Source organism: Solea senegalensis, linkage group LG11 (assembly GCF_019176455.1).
Source record: "Solea senegalensis isolate Sse05_10M linkage group LG11, IFAPA_SoseM_1, whole genome shotgun sequence".
NCBI classification, from domain to species: Eukaryota; Metazoa; Chordata; class Actinopteri; order Pleuronectiformes; family Soleidae; genus Solea; species Solea senegalensis.
The window spans coordinates 12,615,811-12,633,851 of NC_058031.1; the positions used below are offsets into that span (position 1 = coordinate 12,615,811).

The following is an 18,041-nucleotide window of genomic DNA, read 5'->3' on the forward strand; positions in this document are numbered from 1 at the left end:
TTACTGTACTTAAGTATCAAACAAGTGAGGAGTTAGGATTGAGCCATGGTGGCTCAGTGGAAGAGCGAGTTGTCATCCAACTGGAAGGCTGGATACAAAGTATTTGTACTTTGTTATATTACAACACTGGAAAATATACAGGTGTATTTAGAGTAGTGAGATTTTTTTCATTTTCCCATTGTCCACCCACATTCACCTTTGTTGCATCACTAAATATCAATTAAACTGTTGACATAAAGTGCATAATGCAGCTGGGCCTGCACGCACACATACAACTGGGACACTAAGTTGTGTGTGTGTGTGTGTGTGTGTGTGTGTGTGTGTGTGAGGATATAAGGTGTAACACGGTGTGACAAAGCTCTACAGGCTGACAGCCAGGCAGAGAGGATGTAGAGGAGGCAGGGGTGGAAGTGGCTCTTAAAGCCCCAGGGCCGCAGGGTGCATGTGAGAGTGCAGGGTCACCTTTATCCACGCTGTCTGTACCCAGAGCTGAGAGGTGGTGGTGGTGGAGGGTGGGGACCTGGAACTCCCAACAGGCTGAACTGATTTCCTGTGCAGGGTCATGCCCAGGACAGACTGAGAGGACAAGGGTCTAGGACCGCAGGGAGCAAAGAGTGGAGCTGGTCATGGTATGGACATTGGGATGATGCTGTTCTCTGTGTTTACTGTGAAGATACACACATGTCACTTGTCGACGTAGGATTTAGTCACATAAATGTGCTTATTCTATAAAGGACAAAAGCTTTGTTTTGCTTGATGTGGCAGATACTTAAATGTGTGTTTTATCCTGAGAGTTTAGTCCATGAACAACACACACACACACACACACACACACACACACACCTCCCTGCAAGAATAATTAAGCAAGCCACAGCAGACAGCTGTCAAGTAGGAGACACTGATTCCTCAGCAAATAACATCAATACCCTGCATCTTATGCTCTCTTGATGCAATATTCATACAAACACTGTTACCTGCGGCAGCTCCAAGATCATAGCACAGACGCTCTTCCTTCTGCCCACATTTCTGGAATGCATTTACTCAGCTGAGTTTGTGAATTCAAGAGTGCTCGCTTGCCTCAGGCTACAGAGGACATGCTTGACACAAGATTTGAGGGACGTATCCGCATTCCCCCCCCACCCACCCCACCCCACCCCTCGGTGGACATTTTAAAACATACCCTCCTCTAACAGAATTATGAGGTTTTTAATGGTGGTCAGCCAGACAGTTTGATAAATGCTGGCAAGAACAGCTATAAGCTGACATTTATGGGGATGAATACACACAGATAGAGTGTGGGAAGGTAAAAAGGTGGCACTGTGGTTGTGATGAACATGACAGCAGCCGTTTTAGCTGAGCTTTACCGACGCAGACATGTTAATCTAAGTCATGCTACACATAAATGCCATTAGGCCTTATATCTGAGGTCACTAATCACTTTAAAACTAAAGGGGCTCTTCCTCTGCACAAAAGCAGCCATGTCTTTATAATGGGTGTCCAGATGAACGGTAGTATTTTGTCTGTGTTTATGTCTTTATATTTTTATGAGGCTCAGAGTGTAGTTTAAGAATATTATGTGTGGGTGTCATTAGAAATGTTTCCTGGTAGTTTATTGACTTCCACGACTAATACATTTAATATAAAAACAATAATTCAGGAAAGCCTTTGAGCTTATACACACGGAGCCATCATTCAAATGTTAACTCTTGTATTTCTTGCAGCACAGCTTTTTTCCTCTTGGATCTGTAACATAGTGTAGACGCTCACTTTGATATTTCAGAGCTCAGCATGGAGTCAAATGAGGCTTATGAGGCCTCTCAGCCCAAATGGACCTTGTGTTTACAGACGTGTCCATCAGCTGAGCAGCAGTGTGGCCTCAGGTATCCACAGAGATGCTAAGATGTCCCCCAAACCAGTGGCCCCCGTGTCTGAACCTGGTAAGTGCACTGTGTTTAGATGAAGTTTGTCTATAGATTACAGATAAAATGTCACTATCAAAAGCCTTTTTTTTGTTTGTGTTTTTTTTTTAAATCTTGCTACTGACTCTAAATTCTGCTAAAAACACATCTTGTGCCACAGTCAGATAAAACATAATCTTTCTACTTTTATTTATTTTTGTATTCAGATCAAAACAAATGTGACTTTAGGGTTGTTGGGGTTTTTTTGTTGTTGTTTTTTTTAAAAAAACATATCGGACAATAATATCAAAAATAATTAAAGCTGTATTTTATCACTTTGAACACTGTCCTTCTTTCCATAATCTCTGAAAGACATTCAGTTTTATTTCGTTTAACCGCAGGAAATCACAGTGAGCACTGAAAAGACGCGGCGAAGTGAAGCTGCTCGAACAATCGAGCAAAAGCAGAGTAACAACTGGGGATTAACCTCATCCACAAATGACCATGATGATACACATTTAGGCCTAAATTGTTAAGTATTTCTAGCGCTAGTCTTCGCTGTTTAATAGTTAAAATGAGTTGTAAACTAATACAATTGTTTTGATAAACGGGCTACGTATTAAAATAAGTGAAATCACAACTCTAGATATTTTTTTATATATATGTGTATAAAAAAATGTAGCGGATGTTTTTTAACAAAGTGCCGTCGCATTTTCATTTAAAATAATTTAGTTTAGGCTGTAATTTATCTGTAAAAAAATCTATTACATTAAGTGAGAATTATTATAAAATCACACTTTGATTTTTATTATTAGCATATTTGATTGCGTTGTTTTGCGTATGAATTCGTGTAATTTATTCTCCAGTTCTTCTCTGACCTCCGCGGCCTTCAACTGATTTCTACCCGCTTTGTATAAATGACTTTCTCTTTCAGAATAATGGCAACTTCATCATGACTTTCGAACACGTGTCGAATAAACCTGAATGAACACAAATGTATTTATCTACCAAGGAAAAATAATAATCGGTGCATGATCCAAAGTTGTAGTGCACGTGCAGGAAAAAGAAGACCGACTATATGAAAGTGTTTTTACAGAAAACATTAAAGTATTCTCAGGTGAAATAAATTCAAATTAAACGAAATAAAAAAAATGACGCGCTTTAATTTGGTCATTTTCCGTGTGTGTGTGCGTGTGTGTGTGTGTGTGTGTGCGCACGCGCTTCTCCTGTCCTGCTTGATTTGCTGATTAGGTCCATAACAATATATGAAATAGGAATTAAATGGTTAATTGGAGGAACAGAAACCACACGTGATTGAATTTTTGGCGGATTATATCAGACTGCCGGACACACACACACACACGCACACACACACACACCAAGCCCGGTTTCACGGGTCTTTGTTTCTGATCTGTTAAATCCCACCCACTTGACATGAACACAGGAGAAGAAGAAGAGAAAAAAAACTCTCACTCTCTCACCCTGCACTCTATCAGCGCCCAGTCGCTGTTGTCTGTCCTGCCTGCTGCAGCAGGAAGATGGAGACGGAGAGTTGTTTGCCTTTCTCTTCGCAGAACAGCAGGAGGACGCCAGAAAACTCCCCGGGTCTGGAGCACGGCGGCTCCGGCTCCTTTCTCCCGTGCGATGAGCTGCAGAAACCCTCGCACCTTCCTCCTCCACCACCTCCTCCTCTCCCTCACCGCCTCAGCCTGCGCGGGGATCTGTACGGCGCCGGCATGGGGAGGTTTGGCGATGGCGCGGCGGACTTTACGCACGGCGCCGCCGCGGGGAACGCGCCCGCCTCACCGTCTAAACACAGCAAGTTCTTGGACAGTTTAAACCACGATCAGAAGGGCAAGTCCACGTTTTATGAAAACAACTCAGAAGGTAAGTTTGAGGTCACTTCTGTTCTAAAATGTTAAGAAGAATCGTCTTATAAGAAAAGTTGGAGCAAACACAATACCTTTACGACTCCCTGAGAACTTTGTTTTACATTTCTATTGATAATAACCAATCGATTTTAATTACACTATGGATTTTAGTAGCATAATATTTAACATTTTAGTTGAAATGCGTTTACATTTCCGTGTTGCAGCACTTCCACTTCAATTTAACTACCTCAGAAAATAAAATAATAGTCAGAACTACATAATTGGCTGAACTCAGGTGTGAAGTTCCTGAGTTATTATACTATTAAAATACTATTTTATTTTGCCTTTTCGTATTTTTGCTTGGTTTAATTTATATAAATAATCCAGTGGAGCATATTTCAAATCTTTACATAATTTTTTTATGTCAATTCATAATCACACAAAGGTGTTACGTGATATTTACTAGATGCACAGGAAGGCCTGGTTGTGGTAAAAATGTCATGTTTTCTATCACTTGACAGACTTGACAGAAAGTAAGCGAGGTTAAAGGTCAGACTGGCAGCAAGTTGGGTGTGTCATTAGGCCTCTAGTCAGCTGTCAACTTATTTAGGCCAAATTTCAGTTGAGTATTTATGTGTATTTTAGACATTTTCCCTCTCAGATGCTTTTATAAGCTTATATAAGCAATACTGTGTGATGCAGGCTGAAACAACAAGAGTTGGGGTTGGGTTTTAATTTTAGAGAGAGCAGGCGTGTGCTCAAAGACCGTCAGCACACAAATACACAAATGTCCATCTTGGGGAAGAAAACTACACATGCAGCTGTGTATGTTGAACTGAAGTCTTTTTTTTTTGCTGATTGTGCAAAGAAACAGCACACGAGCACTGATAAAGTCTCTTTACTATCTGTGTCCAGAATAATATACGACCGTTACTGCCAAAGTCAACTTCTTTCACAATTAGTTCTGATAACAATATCAACTGTTCGGGTGGATTTGTATTACTCTTAATACGAGGGTTTTTTCTCCTTTCCTCTCTAGACACAGATCATACATACAAAGGCTTTATCACTGACAACCGGTAGATATCATTTCATTTGTCGCTGCATATTGTTCAGGATGGACACGGTGTGTGTGTGTGTGTGTGTGTTCGGGCTTGTTGACCCTCGAAAGCAAAGGCGTCTTCCTGTTTTGTCTACGCCGTGGAAGGAAAGTTCATCGGTGCAGACAAACACGTGAAAAACCATCTGACCTATTTTCCACCTTGAAGTTCTAATATCAATTTGCAGAGCTGATATTCACAATGCATTCTTACAATTATATAAAACGATACATTTTCAAGTTATTGAGGCAATCCCTAAAATAAGATTCAGAAAAAACACATAACTTTTATGATGCCAAATTCAAATGTCTTAAATTGCCGTAAGATTTCTCACATTTTTTTAACGAATTAAAGTGAGGCCAGAATGTATAATAACACTTAATTTGGGCTTTTACACACCGGTGGGTTCAAAAATGAATACCTGACAATTCACCACATTATGTTTTATACTATGTTATATTGTAAATTGTAAGTTGAAAATAGTTAGTTGTAATATTACTAGTTTGTATGATGTTTGCCTCTGAATGTACAACATCGGACCAAAATCTATTCACAGGTGCAATCTATCTATCTTTTTCTTTTCCTTCTTTCTTATACTTTGCCGTGATTTTGTCGTGCATAAAAATGAACCATGTTAATCCATTAAATTGAAACGTCCATCACTAAAGTCAATTGGAAACATTTTGTCACCATGCAGCAGCATAGACAAATTTGTCCTTGTAAGACATTCAGATTGTTTTATTGTGTTTATTTTTTAATTATCTGCACATTATTCATGTGTTCTCACATTTTAAATCAGGGACTTTGGCACAATTTTGATGACGCATGATTAAACATGTTTGAAAGACTGGAGCAGAGTTTTGCACAAACTGAAAATGTTAATGTACAAAGGAAGAGGCCTGGAATAGAAACAGCTTAAATTTCTACCATGACGAGAGGAGGCAGAGCAGATGTGGGTGCTTGATAGAGTAAAAGCTGCACTGTGTCCTGCGGCTTCAGTTTGCAATTTTGATGAATATATCCAGCATGAACTGCGGTGTGAGGTTGGATCTAATGGACATGAGGAAATTAATGTTGCAATGAAAAGTGCTCTCTGCTGGGCTCCATATTGAATAAGGAGAATAGCAGAGTAGTGTCTCAGCGGTCCACGGTGGTGAGTGAGTGCCTGCAGAAAGATGGAGAGTGATTTTGTTTTGGAGCTCAGGGTTAAACTTAATCAACATGGACAACAACTTCCAAACACTGCAGGAGGGAGCAGCTCTTTCCGTGCAACAGGAAGAAACAGTTCAGACTTTCAGATTTTCCTTAACTGCTGAACGTAACACTGAGAATATGCTTGATTAATTCAAACAATGGCGCGCTTTGTCATTTACATACGTGTCATATATATATATATATATATATATGTATATATATCCGATTGCTGTTTTTATTCGTAATGAGAATGTTGTGACATGAATATTGCAAGTTTCCCAATAATGCGTACACTGACGTGGGTTTGGAATGTGGCCGTAAACGTCTTGTCTCTGTATTTCCAAATGAAATCAAATCTTGTTTTTTCTTTGCTCTTTGCCTAGTGGTGAGTTTAATTCAAGCCAACTCTGTGAGAGGTCACTGCCTAAATATGGTTTGTCTGGGCTAATCCAATTAAAACCCTGCTTGACTGAATTAGTGTTTTGTGTGTGCTGTTTGATGTTTGTTGATTTTCTCAGGAGTCTCACAGCTCAGCCTTTTTTTTCTTTTTGCAGTTTTTGTTAGGGATTTAAAACCATCCGCGTAAAAAAAACAAGCAAGAGATAAATGTTTTTCTTAAACGATACCTCATAAACAAAACATTGAATTTGATATTTAATTTGATTTAGTAATAATATGTAAAGATACAATTTAATGGTTGTGACCACTGCATGCCAGGACCATATCTTTGTGAAAGTCTTCTGTTTTAAGAGTGGAGTTTAAATTATTTTTCTGGCAGTTCTGGGAGTTGCTTGACATGCGATGTTTGATTCCAAACACTGGCTTATTCTGTACAGATGTATGTTTCTCATCCCGATGTTCATGGGGGGATCTTCTAGATGCTGTTATTTGAGTTTCAAAACACATTTAAGTTGGCTTTAGGTATGAATGTTATCAGTGTTACTTTGTGAAAGGGATGAAAAATTGGGTGTTTTCTAAGGTCCAACTCAGTCTCTTAGATCCTTCAAAAGGCATGTAATAATCCATGTCTTTTTGAAGGATCTTATTTCACCACTGCTTCTGTGAGAGCAAACCTTTTGTTTCTAATAAAATGACAGTCAGTGATGTAAGTTTAAATCAGAAGATGATTAATGCAAATCCTTAAATTACACAGAGGTAGCACTTTAACTACAAACAAACAGCAATCTAACGCCACAAAACTGTATAGTGTAACAATTAACTCACAAGAAAAAAATGCATTTATATGAATTTATATGTATTTTTGAAATAGGTATATAACAGTCTACCTTTCTGTGTGCTCTGTGTGCCTCAGTCAGAGAGAAAGGAGGTCCAAAATCCATAGGCTATCCCGGGATCAGCACAGACTGCTGTGGCAAACTGAAAGAGCCAGTCGTTGGTTTACAGGGCGACTCCATCGCTGACTCCATCGACCTATCGGGCAAGAACAAGAAGCGACGCAATCGCACCACTTTCAGCACGTTTCAGCTGGAGGAGCTGGAGAAAGTTTTCCAGAAGACTCACTACCCCGATGTGTATGCCCGAGAACAGCTGGCCCTGAGGACCGAGCTCACTGAGGCTCGGGTTCAGGTGTGTGTTTAGGCAACTACTTCATATTTTACACTTACTCTGGTAAGTGTAAACTATGAAATATGAAACTACCAGAGTTTGTGGACTAAACAAGCATTGAAAATATCCTGCTATACTATACTATATATTTTTTTGTTTTTGAAGGTTTGGTTCCAGAATCGTCGGGCCAAGTGGAGGAAACGGGAGCGTTATGGGAAAATTCAGGAGGTCCGCAACCATTTTGCTGCAACGTATGATATCTCTCTTCTGCCTCGCCATGATACATACCAGGTAGCCCACTGCTTATCTCACATTACATACAGGCTGAAGTGGGAGAAGTACATTACTGATCCTGCTGCGATACTATGTGTCGTACAAAACGGTACAAGTTCAGTGTGACCTTTGCTGTTATTGTATATTGTTTGATGCTCACTGCAAAATCTAAAGAATTTCCATGTTAATTTAATCTCGTCCAGATGCAGGGAAATCTGTGGCCAGGACCGACCTCAGGAGGAGGTGGTGGTTCAGGTGCTGGTTGTGTCCTTGGAGCCGATTCCATCCCCTCGTCCTGCATGAGTCCATATTCTCATCCCCACAGCAACCTGCAGGGCTTCATGGGTATGCCTGCATCACCGAGCCACCCACACCACCACCACCACCACCATCACCCATCTCACCATCCTGGCATCAATGGCCTCTACTCACTCCACAGCTTCCCTGGAGGCCTGGGGTCTCCTTCCATCGAGGGGCCTGAGGCCGACTACAAACCAACGGGCTTGGTGGCATTGCGGATGAAAGCCAAAGAGCCAGGCAGCATCCTCTCCTGGCCTACATGACCACAACAGTGCCAGCCCCCCGATTATGCACTGACTGAGCCAAAGCATATTACATTTCTGACCCATGAGCACTCCCAGATGTACACACTCTCTTCAGCATATGACTAAAATATTTGGAGACAATTCTCGATTCAGAGGTTCCTGAAAGAGGAATTTCATTAAGGCATCTTGAACTTTATGCATGAAACCCAACATATTAAAGGGAACTTTCTTGTTTCCAGTGTTAGTTAGATATCACAATGCAGAGACCAAAGATGAAAAGTTATTTAAGCATATAAAAAAATGTAATTATCATATTAATCTTTGTTATGTGTCTGTTATGTGCTTTATAGTGTGACCTGCAATAAAGTCATCCATCAAAATCATCTGTTTTATTCAGTAGGAAAGTCAATTTAGGGAAAAGAGGTTAGAAAAAGGGAACAAAAACAATCCTGGTCTGAATCATTCTAGCAAGGACATGACTCCTTCAGAAAACGATAACCAAGAGAACTTACCAAAGTCTGGATCACAACTGGGAATGTGGTTCATGATGCAAGAATGCTTCGCGGGCTGTGGTTGTCACAAACACAACGTTTTCTGCAGTGCGGTGAGCTCCTTTGTATCCAGGATGTCCACAGAGGGGCCATACATGTGCAGCCATACTTGGCTTCACTTCAAGAGTAATTCAGGTTGCACCTCATGTATCAGGAACAAGTGGCAGGTTCATTAATGAAAAACTAACTGAGCGACCACACTTCTCTATTGATGATAAAGTAGAGAGCCTCCCACAAATGGCTGTGTTCATGTTGAGGCAGGCATTTGTAATTCACATCTGGCATCAGTGGTAAACCCGACCAACTGAATAATGAGCTACAGTTTAATAGAAGAAATTGGGGTCACCGTGGCTCTGGGCGTATTTTTTTTTTTAGTAGTATTTTTCACTAAAGACAGGTCATCTGCTTTCTGCTTTTATGCACTGATGTGTTTTCTTTTAAGTATAATATAACATAAATGTGTTTTCGTGGCATACTTAGTCTCATATGTATTTCCAACGCATAATAATTGTTTTCAGGAAAGCTCCTTGTTGTGCTTTACCCCAAACAATTTACTTTATTGTCAAGGAAACTCTGAATAGCATGGTACCATCCCATCTGGATTAAATTACTAAATACCAACATATTCATGGCAGATGTGCAAACATTTAAATCGGTTTGAGATTAAGAAAGCAACTTGAATTGAGAAGTGTTCCAGTGGTGGACAAAGCTCTCCCAGGCTCCACTCCACTCCCCAGGAGTGTACATGGCTTACGGGGGAATAGATTGGCTCTCCTTTCCCTTTCTTTGCTTCACAATGATAGCCAAACTGGATTAGCTGCCATTCACGTAGTCTGTGTCGGGATTTTGTGCGAGCCACTAACATGTGGTTCCAATAGAAAACTGCACAAACCCATCAGAAACACTTTCCACACCCACAGCCTCAAATTCCAGCCAGACCCTGGGAGACAGCAGCCCTTACTGCTGTTACATATTCCCCCTGATTAAATCCCAGATTAAGTGGAGCAGATAAGAAGCCCTGTCAGAAGGGATAAGGGATTGAGAAGATGGCCATCTTTAGGAAAGCTAAAGAAATAGCAGATGGTGGATCAGTGCTCAATTTTATATTTATTTTTTTTAAAGGGGAAGTAGGTTAATCAAATGTATCTGTCTGTAAACCTAAGAGGAAACTCTTCAGCTTAGTGAATTTTATATGATAAACTTTGAACACTGTTGTAATCTATATAATAATTGCAGTATAGACTATTTGACAAACAAAAGACCCGATCTTATGATTATGGATGAGGGGTTTTGGACAAATTCTCATATAAATGAAAGTGACCACACCACACAACATTAAAACCAGCAACCTATATTAATGTTGCTGAATGAAGTACATGAAAACGATTGACTTGAGGCCACACAATGCAGGGGGCAGTTATAACTAAGCATCAATATGTGTGTCAGGGTCATTAGGTGACGACTGCCACTAAGAGTGGTGAAGTTACTGTACCCCCAGCCTCATTATTGGACTAAAAATATTATTTATTGCTCATTAAAATCTATAACGGTGCCTGCTGGCCACTGTTGTGTGCTTTGATCTCAACAAGATTGATCTGCTTTTAAGTGTTGCTATTGTGACTGCACAGATCCTTGCATTTTTAGTAAAATAGTGTATTTAACAAAGACAATGTCTGACCAGCAGAGTCAAACAGCAAAGTGAGTCATATTCAGCACAATCAGCCATTAAAATCGATCGTACATTAATGACAATCCATCACAGACCTGACTTTTAGCATTTTATGGTACTGTGGGCACAGACTGTTTTTTTTTTTGGTTGTTTTTTATTTTACAAATATTAAGAAGTGGAACAAACTTTACTGTACTGTAATGGCTGCTACTTTTTAAATTTGTTATTTCAGCTTCTTTCAGAGCTGAACTTGAGAAATAGAAAGAAACATATTATTGTTTTCTTTATTGATTTCAATGGGGGCCTCAAACATTGTTATCTAAAGGACATGGACAAATATAGTAGTTTTTCAAATTACTTAACAACATTTAATTACCAATCAATTTAAAAGGTTGTTCATTTCACGTTTTTAAGCTTTAAAAATGATAAATGTATACAGGCTACTGTATAAATGTATAGATTACAACAGATTCATTAGCAGCTTGTTTTGGATGTATTCCCAGGGAGAAAGGCCAGGTTTACCTTTTATTTAGCTACTGTTCAAATACTGCCATCTTGTGGTGTATGAGAGACTTGTGTCACTGAGATGGAAATATCCCTATGTCTTTTCCTACGTAATCATATTCTTTGTTTGCCTTGTTGATAATTTAATTTGTTTAGTGTGTGTGTGCATCCATATTCCATAGAACTACAATAAACAGGTCGCGGTCAGATCATACAGAGGGTGCCTTCAAATGGCTAAAGAGACTAAATCATCACATAGTCAAGAAAAAACACTACTTTGGTGATAATGTATCCACCTCGAATACTTATTGACGAAACATCCAACGTATAACATTATTTCAACGTTTCGGCCTCATCGGATGATTGACATATGATCTAAAAGTTTTCCACCCACTTTTCAACCAATGAGAGCGAAGGGGCGGGCTTTCTATCTAATCTTTACAAAATGGCGACTGTTGTTGTTTTGCTGCAGGGTCAGTGAATTAAATCCGCTTTTCGTTTCATTAATTTTCTGTATTAATTTGCAGAAACGGCACTCGAAACATCCGGCGCTTAGTCTTGACTGAAATGAAAGGTAAAGAGCGGTCGCCGATTAAAAAGCGCTCCCGGGCCTTGGACGATATTCGAGACAGGGGAGGATGCCACCCGACCAGCAAGAAAATGGGGGCTATCTCCGTCTCCAGTGGGAGTAATAACGGAAATAGCTCGACCAAAAGTGACGGTGGCTCGACGAGAAGGAGTCTACTTGGTGAGAAAAGAGAGAGGGATTTCGACAGCCATAGTCGGACTGGAAATAATCATAGTTGTCAGTCTGCTGCCGCGAGCTCCTTGGGTAAAAACCACAACCTGAGCCTGACGCTGGATTTAGTCCCGCAGCGTAACACTTCACGGGGGGAGCCACGAGTCCAGCCGCCCAGCACCGAGAGTGAGTACAAAACCCTCAAAATAAGCGACCTCGGCACCCAGCTGAGCGATGAAGACATTGAAGACGGACTCTTTCACGAGTTTAAAAAATTTGGAGATGTGAGTGTCAAGATTAGCCGTAGCAACGACGAGCGGATAGCGTTTGTGAATTTCAGGAAGCCGGAAGACGCCCGGGCTGCGAAGCACGCCAGGGGGCGGCTGGTGCTGTACGACCGGCCGTTGAAAATCGAGGCAGTGTACATTAACAGGAGAAGAAGCCGCTCCCCCGTGGAGAGAGACTTGTACGGTGCAACCCAAAGCCATAGACATTTACAGAGACCCCTCTCTCCCACGGGGCTCGGATACAGAGACTACCGGCTGCAGCAGCTAGCCCTGGGACGGCTCCCCCCACCCCCACCGCCCCCTCTGCCCAGAGAGTTGGAGCGGGACAGGGAGTTTGCTCTGTTTGAAGCCAGGGCACGTCCAGCCTTCATTGCAGAGCGAGCAGCTTTTCGTGAGGAGGATTTTATAGCTCCAGAAGATGACCAAAGAGCCAACAGGACGTTGTTTTTAGGCAACCTGGACATAACTGTCACTGAGGCCGACCTGAGGAGAGCCTTTGACAGGTTTGGAGTAATTACAGAGGTGGACATTAAAAGGCCTACACGAGGACAGACCAGCACATATGGATTTCTGAAATTTGAAAATCTTGACATGGCTCACCGAGCAAAGCTAAGCATGTCTGGCAAAATAGTGGGCCGCAATCCCATAAAGATAGGCTATGGGAAAGCAACTCCCACCACACGTTTGTGGGTGGGTGGACTTGGACCGTGGGTTCCGCTGGCTGCCCTGGCAAGAGAGTTTGATCGCTTTGGCACTATCAGGACAATTGACTACAGAAAGGGGGACACTTGGGCCTACATTCAGTATGAAAGTTTGGATGCTGCTCAGGCAGCATGCACACACATGAGGGGCTTCCCTCTCGGAGGTCCAGAAAGACGACTGAGAGTGGACTTTGCTGACACTGAGCATCGCTACCAGCAGCAGTTCCTGCAGCCTCTTCCAATACCACCTTTTGACATGGTGGCCGAGTCATTTGTCCACCGTGCTGCACCTGAACCACTCAGGGTCAGGGAACGGACTCCACCGCCACTTCACTTTAGGGAAAGAGAACTATTTCCTGGAACTGAATGGCCCACCCCAGCTATTCGTGAACGAGTACGGGCCTCACCTTTTGAGCCTCTTGAGCACTTGGAACGTGAACGGCGGGCACGGGAGCCCTGGTCTCTGGAACGAGAGCTTCAGGGACGAGAACCTGTACGTAAGCGGCGCGTAATGGAGGATGGACGTCATATTGATCACTCCCCAGAGAGCAATGAGAGGACAGTAAGGCGCAGACGCATTTCTCCAGATGGTAGTCCTGGAGGAAGCAGCAGAGATGGAGGCCGCTTCAGTGACTCAGAGCGTGCTGTGCGGGGCGAGAGACCCTCCCCTGCACGAGAACGCCATAGCAGCCTAGAAAGGAGTGGAGCAGAAAGGAGACTTAAAACCCAGAGTCTCTCTGACAAAGCTTCTTCAAGCAGCGTTGTTTCAGCAATTGGAGAGCGCAAACGCAAAGCAGGTGATGGCAGTAAAGGGCCAGTCAAGAGAGAACGTTCTGAGAGCAGTTCTAAGGGGGGCCAGCTGTCCAAGCCGGACGGCACCAGACTCAGTTTGGCCTGGCATGGTATGCTGTTATTAAAGAACAGCAACTTTCCAGCCAACATGCACCTGCTGGAGGGTGACTACAATGTAGCCAGTGATCTGCTCGTTGATGGCACAACAGGGAGGCAGGTGAGCGAGTTGAAGATAACCCAGCGTCTCCGTCTGGACCAGCCCAAGCTCGACGAGGTGTCCCGACGCATCAAAGTGGCAGGTCCCGATGGCTACGCCATTCTACTGGCAGTTCCTGGGACCACAGAGGATACATCTTCATCTGACCCTGCATCCTCAACTCAGCGTCCGCTTCGGAACCTGGTGTCCTACCTCAACCAAAAACAAGCAGCAGGAGTCATCAGCCTGCCCGTGGGAGCGAACAGGGATAAAGACAACACAGGGGTTCTTCATGCTTTCCCTCCCTGTGATTTCTCCCAGCAGTTCCTGGATTCCTCTGCCAAAGCTCTGGCTAAAAGTGAAGAGGACTATCTGGTCATGATTGTGGTTCGTGGAGCAGCTTAACAATCTGAACACACTAAGTTCACGTCATGTTAAAAAAAAAAATCTGCTGTATGTCAGTTACTATTGCATGCTGTGTGTTCTGCATTATAGGGTGCACTAGTATGGTTCTTGAGTGTTTGTATGTTGCCATGTAATCCACTAAAAGGACAAACAGTGCCCTTCTACAAAACTCAAAGGTTGTGTGGTTTTGAAATTATTTTTAAAGGGTGTGAGAATTGCTCATAAAGTCACAAATCTACTATAGGTCAGTCTGTAAATTCCAATGTCATATAACAAGAGATAAGAACTATAGACAGAAATTGTTAATTTGCAAGTTAAAATTTCAGCATAAATTACAGGAAAACAATAATACACAGGTAGATTCAGAGTAGACACAATAACACCTCAATGGAAATAAAACCACAAACAATTGCCATATGACATTATATTGGCAAAAGCTTAAAAAGAAAAAAAAAAATCCCTGGCAAGTACATTATTGCCTTTATATCAGTGTTGTTGTGTCTACCTCCAAAACAGGCACTCACATGAGGAATCAGATGACATAATTTATAAAGCTTGAAATTACAATGCACTAATAATCCTTACAGTTTCAAGAGGGTTCTTGCAACCTTGTTGCTGGAACCCTAATAATTCTACCATCATATTGTGACTTGTGGGTGCATAGGTTAACACAGCGTTTTTTAATTTCATTAAAGGTGCAGCTCTGGTACTGCAGATGCAAAGCTCATCTCTACAGAAACGGTCCGTTTAACATTTTGATGGTTGATGCACAACTCCTCCAATGCACCATGCCCCACTGGCCAAAGGGTTTGACTATTTTGCCTTCTTTAGGTAACCACCCTAATGGCAGCAAGATAGCTTTAAGTATTCCGTAAATGGAGGGAGGTGTGCACTAGAAGAGTTGTGCACTGTATTCTCATTTTGATGAGCTTGCATTAAAGCTCACTCTGGTCCCTATGATATCAAAGTTTCTCATAGCTGATTAGAAGTGTTTGGATAGAGCTTATACATTTTAGTTACCTTCATTGTTATTTCTTTGACATGTTGAGGTTCATGATTTAGAATTGAGTGTTTTCATTATGTTCCTCACTATTTGAACACTAAAGTTCAAGACAGACAATGCACTCGGTGTGTGTCCAGAGACACTGTTAAGTCAAATTGTCACCTCAACTCTTTGGAATGCTGAATGTTAACAGAAGTGAGTTTTGCCCAAGGAACAGCCCATAATACAATACTCATAGATGGCACAGTAAACAAATACTAACATGTTATATTTTTTAATTAACATATTATTTAGTGCTTCCCTACCTAGAGATGATTGTGTAATGTGAGTTGGGGGGGAAAACAACAGTAGTAATGGATAATGGATCAAAAGTTTAGAGAACTTTGTGTTGATATTTGACATTTTGTTACACTTTTGCTTTGAAACCATTTGGTTCTTCATTAATAATAATGATAATAATATTCAGTAAAATTCAAATTTTGGTACAAAAAATTAAGAAAAACCTACCAGTTGCTCAGTAAATGTTGATGAGTGATTTTTAAGTTTTAACAGTACCTTTACAGTTTATGTTGAATTTAGATTTTAACGGTTGAATCTGACAAAATTTTACTCATGACTGTCGACATGCTCCACAAGCCTATTTACAATATTTTCTTTTTTGTATGATTGTCATGCAGTAGTAATCCACCCTAGGCTATTATTTACTGAGTGTGGTTTCATATGTATTGGAAACATTCATGTTTGAAAGTTGTTATGTGTCAACATCCCACCCACTGCAACACTGGACTCCCGAGGAGACGCGTGCAGAGCTGAAAACCTCTGCAGTGAAGGCAACATAGTGTTTGTGAGTCCTCACTGCTGAGGAAGCTTTTAAGTTGTGTAGCCCATCTGCACCTGTGATGACTTCTGTTTAAAATGGAAAATTGAGCTCTGTACACTTTGATGTCATTGGAAAGGAAAATCCTTAAAGCCCACGCGAAGCTGTTCACGTACCTGAAAGTGCGGTTTGGCACTTAATGTGACCGATTATTAATAAATTGTTCATTTGAAGGGAAACATGTTTCTTCGATGGAAGTGAATTGAAGAAACAAGCTGCCTTATTGTGTTTCGAAGGAGTTGTCACTTGATGTTTTGTTTCTTCACACGAAAAGGGAGACAATTTCCAAATTGTTTAGCAACAGCGAAGAGAGAGCCTTGCTTTCGTGTGAGGATCGCTGTTGTGAGCTCATAAGTTGTCCATCTTAAATTCTTCCCTCATGACTCCCTGTTATACCCTCAACCGTTCCTGTTGGCATGTGCACACCTGATCAGGACCGAGGAGCCTCTGCCTTGTTTACAGCAGTTTGCAGTGTGAAACAGTGGCAGATGCAGACAGCGGAGCGGTTCAGGAGACGGGGGCCGAAGTAAACAGCAGCACGCACCTGCGTTTTCCCTGCTCATTATCTAAGGGTCTCGTGTGCTTTGTTCCTGGTTCTGAATAGGAGCTGAGGAAATTCCATCACTGGCCGTCACACACTCCACTCGGGAGATTGGTGACACCGCTTGAAATTTCCATAGCATCTGCAGTTCATGCTGTCTCACTGCAGAGGCGAAGCTGAACTACTGGGCTGAGTTGTCTATCATATTTTTTTCCCCAGTAATGGTTTGATTTGACTTAATGTTTGGCACAGGGGAAAAGGATTGGCCCAACCTCAGCTAGGAATATTGTTTGCCCTTAACTTTGTGTCCTCCTCTGATTGAACGCTCTCCGAGGAGACGAATGAAGAGGTGTGTTTGCCGTGCTGAAGATGTATTTGGTTGACATCTGAGTTCTGCTGCAGCATGGAGAGAAGACAAAAACGGGCCAGGTCAATTACACCATGTGACACCGCTGGAAGGAATCCACTCTGCGGACCCCACTCTTCCTCAACATCCTCTAGGAGACCTTTTTCATTTTGCCTTTGCTTTTAAGTTTAAGTCCAATTTACACAGGAAGGAGAGTTGTCAATTTCCTCCTGACATCCACTTTTAGTCATATTAGCATGAAAACAAGTGCAGCGTTGTATGCTGAGAAGAACCCTTTTCATCACTAGAGAAACACTGAGAAACATTGCCATCTTGAGGACCACGGAGCAGCTGCTTTCCTCTCTCACGGTCACCTACCTGACACATCACACTACTGCACAGCAGACATCCAGGACAGAGCTGGTATCTAACACCAGTAGAGAAGGGCGCATTGGTGAGTAAGAAAACAAGTGCTGCTTGCCACGTCTGTGTCGGTGGTTCAGGCAGCAGTGGTAAGTAAAAGTGTTAACACCACATACAAATGCAAATGCACTGGTTCCAATCTAAAGTCATTACTGAGGTCATTTCTGTATTGGCAACTGGTACATATCCCAGACCAAAGATAATGGGATTGTTTACTGCCCACTATAACATATTACAAATAGAGCTGTTTTAATTAATTTCACAAAATGTGATGTATGTCAACAGTGACCTACTACATTTGTTTCTAATATAATTACTTGTGCAAATGTTGTAGTAAAAGGAAGGCACTTGTTCATTACCAAGGTGCTGTTATGTAAAAAGATCAGAGAGAAAATCTGGTGAGTCTTCTCATCAGGATCTAAGCAGCTGTTCAATACGATTTCAAGATTAGATACAAGAAAAACTCTAAACACATCAGGTTGCTTTTGAGCTTAAATGATTGAATATAGATGCAATTGTGTCACTGAAGGAAAAATAGCCCAAAAGACTAAAGGCAAGAT

At 41.7% G+C, this 18,041-nt stretch overlaps 3 protein-coding genes across 6 annotated transcripts in view; all 3 read left to right on the plus strand.

Moving 5' to 3' along the window:
• Positions 1-18,041, plus strand: part of samd11 (sterile alpha motif domain containing 11) — a 1,171,052-nt gene that overhangs the window by 579,012 nt on the left and 573,999 nt on the right. The gene's annotated exons all lie outside the window — the stretch shown is intronic.
• On the plus strand, positions 1,888-8,830 carry alx3 (ALX homeobox 3). Its single transcript, XM_044038112.1, has 5 exons — positions 1,888-1,937; positions 3,473-3,785; positions 7,376-7,650; positions 7,795-7,920; positions 8,106-8,830. The coding sequence occupies exons 1-5, from the start codon at positions 1,893-1,895 to the stop codon at positions 8,463-8,465; spliced, it is 1,119 nt and encodes a 372-aa protein (XP_043894047.1). The 5' UTR covers positions 1,888-1,892; the 3' UTR covers positions 8,466-8,830.
• Positions 11,585-14,333, plus strand: rbm15 (RNA binding motif protein 15). The gene has a single exon (XM_044038049.1). The coding sequence runs from the start codon at positions 11,739-11,741 to the stop codon at positions 14,289-14,291; it is 2,553 nt and encodes an 850-aa protein (XP_043893984.1). The 5' UTR covers positions 11,585-11,738; the 3' UTR covers positions 14,292-14,333.

Excerpts from the sequence above, each read along its gene's own strand:
- alx3 (XM_044038112.1), top strand. The coding sequence starts at position 1,893 with ATGCTAAGATGTCCCCCAAACCAGTGGCCCCCGTGTCTGAACCTG. Across the intron at positions 3,786-7,375 it reads TTATGAAAACAACTCAGAAG|TCAGAGAGAAAGGAGGTCCA; the intron begins GTAAGTTTGAGG and ends TGTGTGCCTCAG. Across the intron at positions 7,921-8,105 it reads CTCGCCATGATACATACCAG|ATGCAGGGAAATCTGTGGCC; the intron begins GTAGCCCACTGC and ends AATCTCGTCCAG.
- rbm15 (XM_044038049.1), top strand. The coding sequence starts at position 11,739 with ATGAAAGGTAAAGAGCGGTCGCCGATTAAAAAGCGCTCCCGGGCCTTG.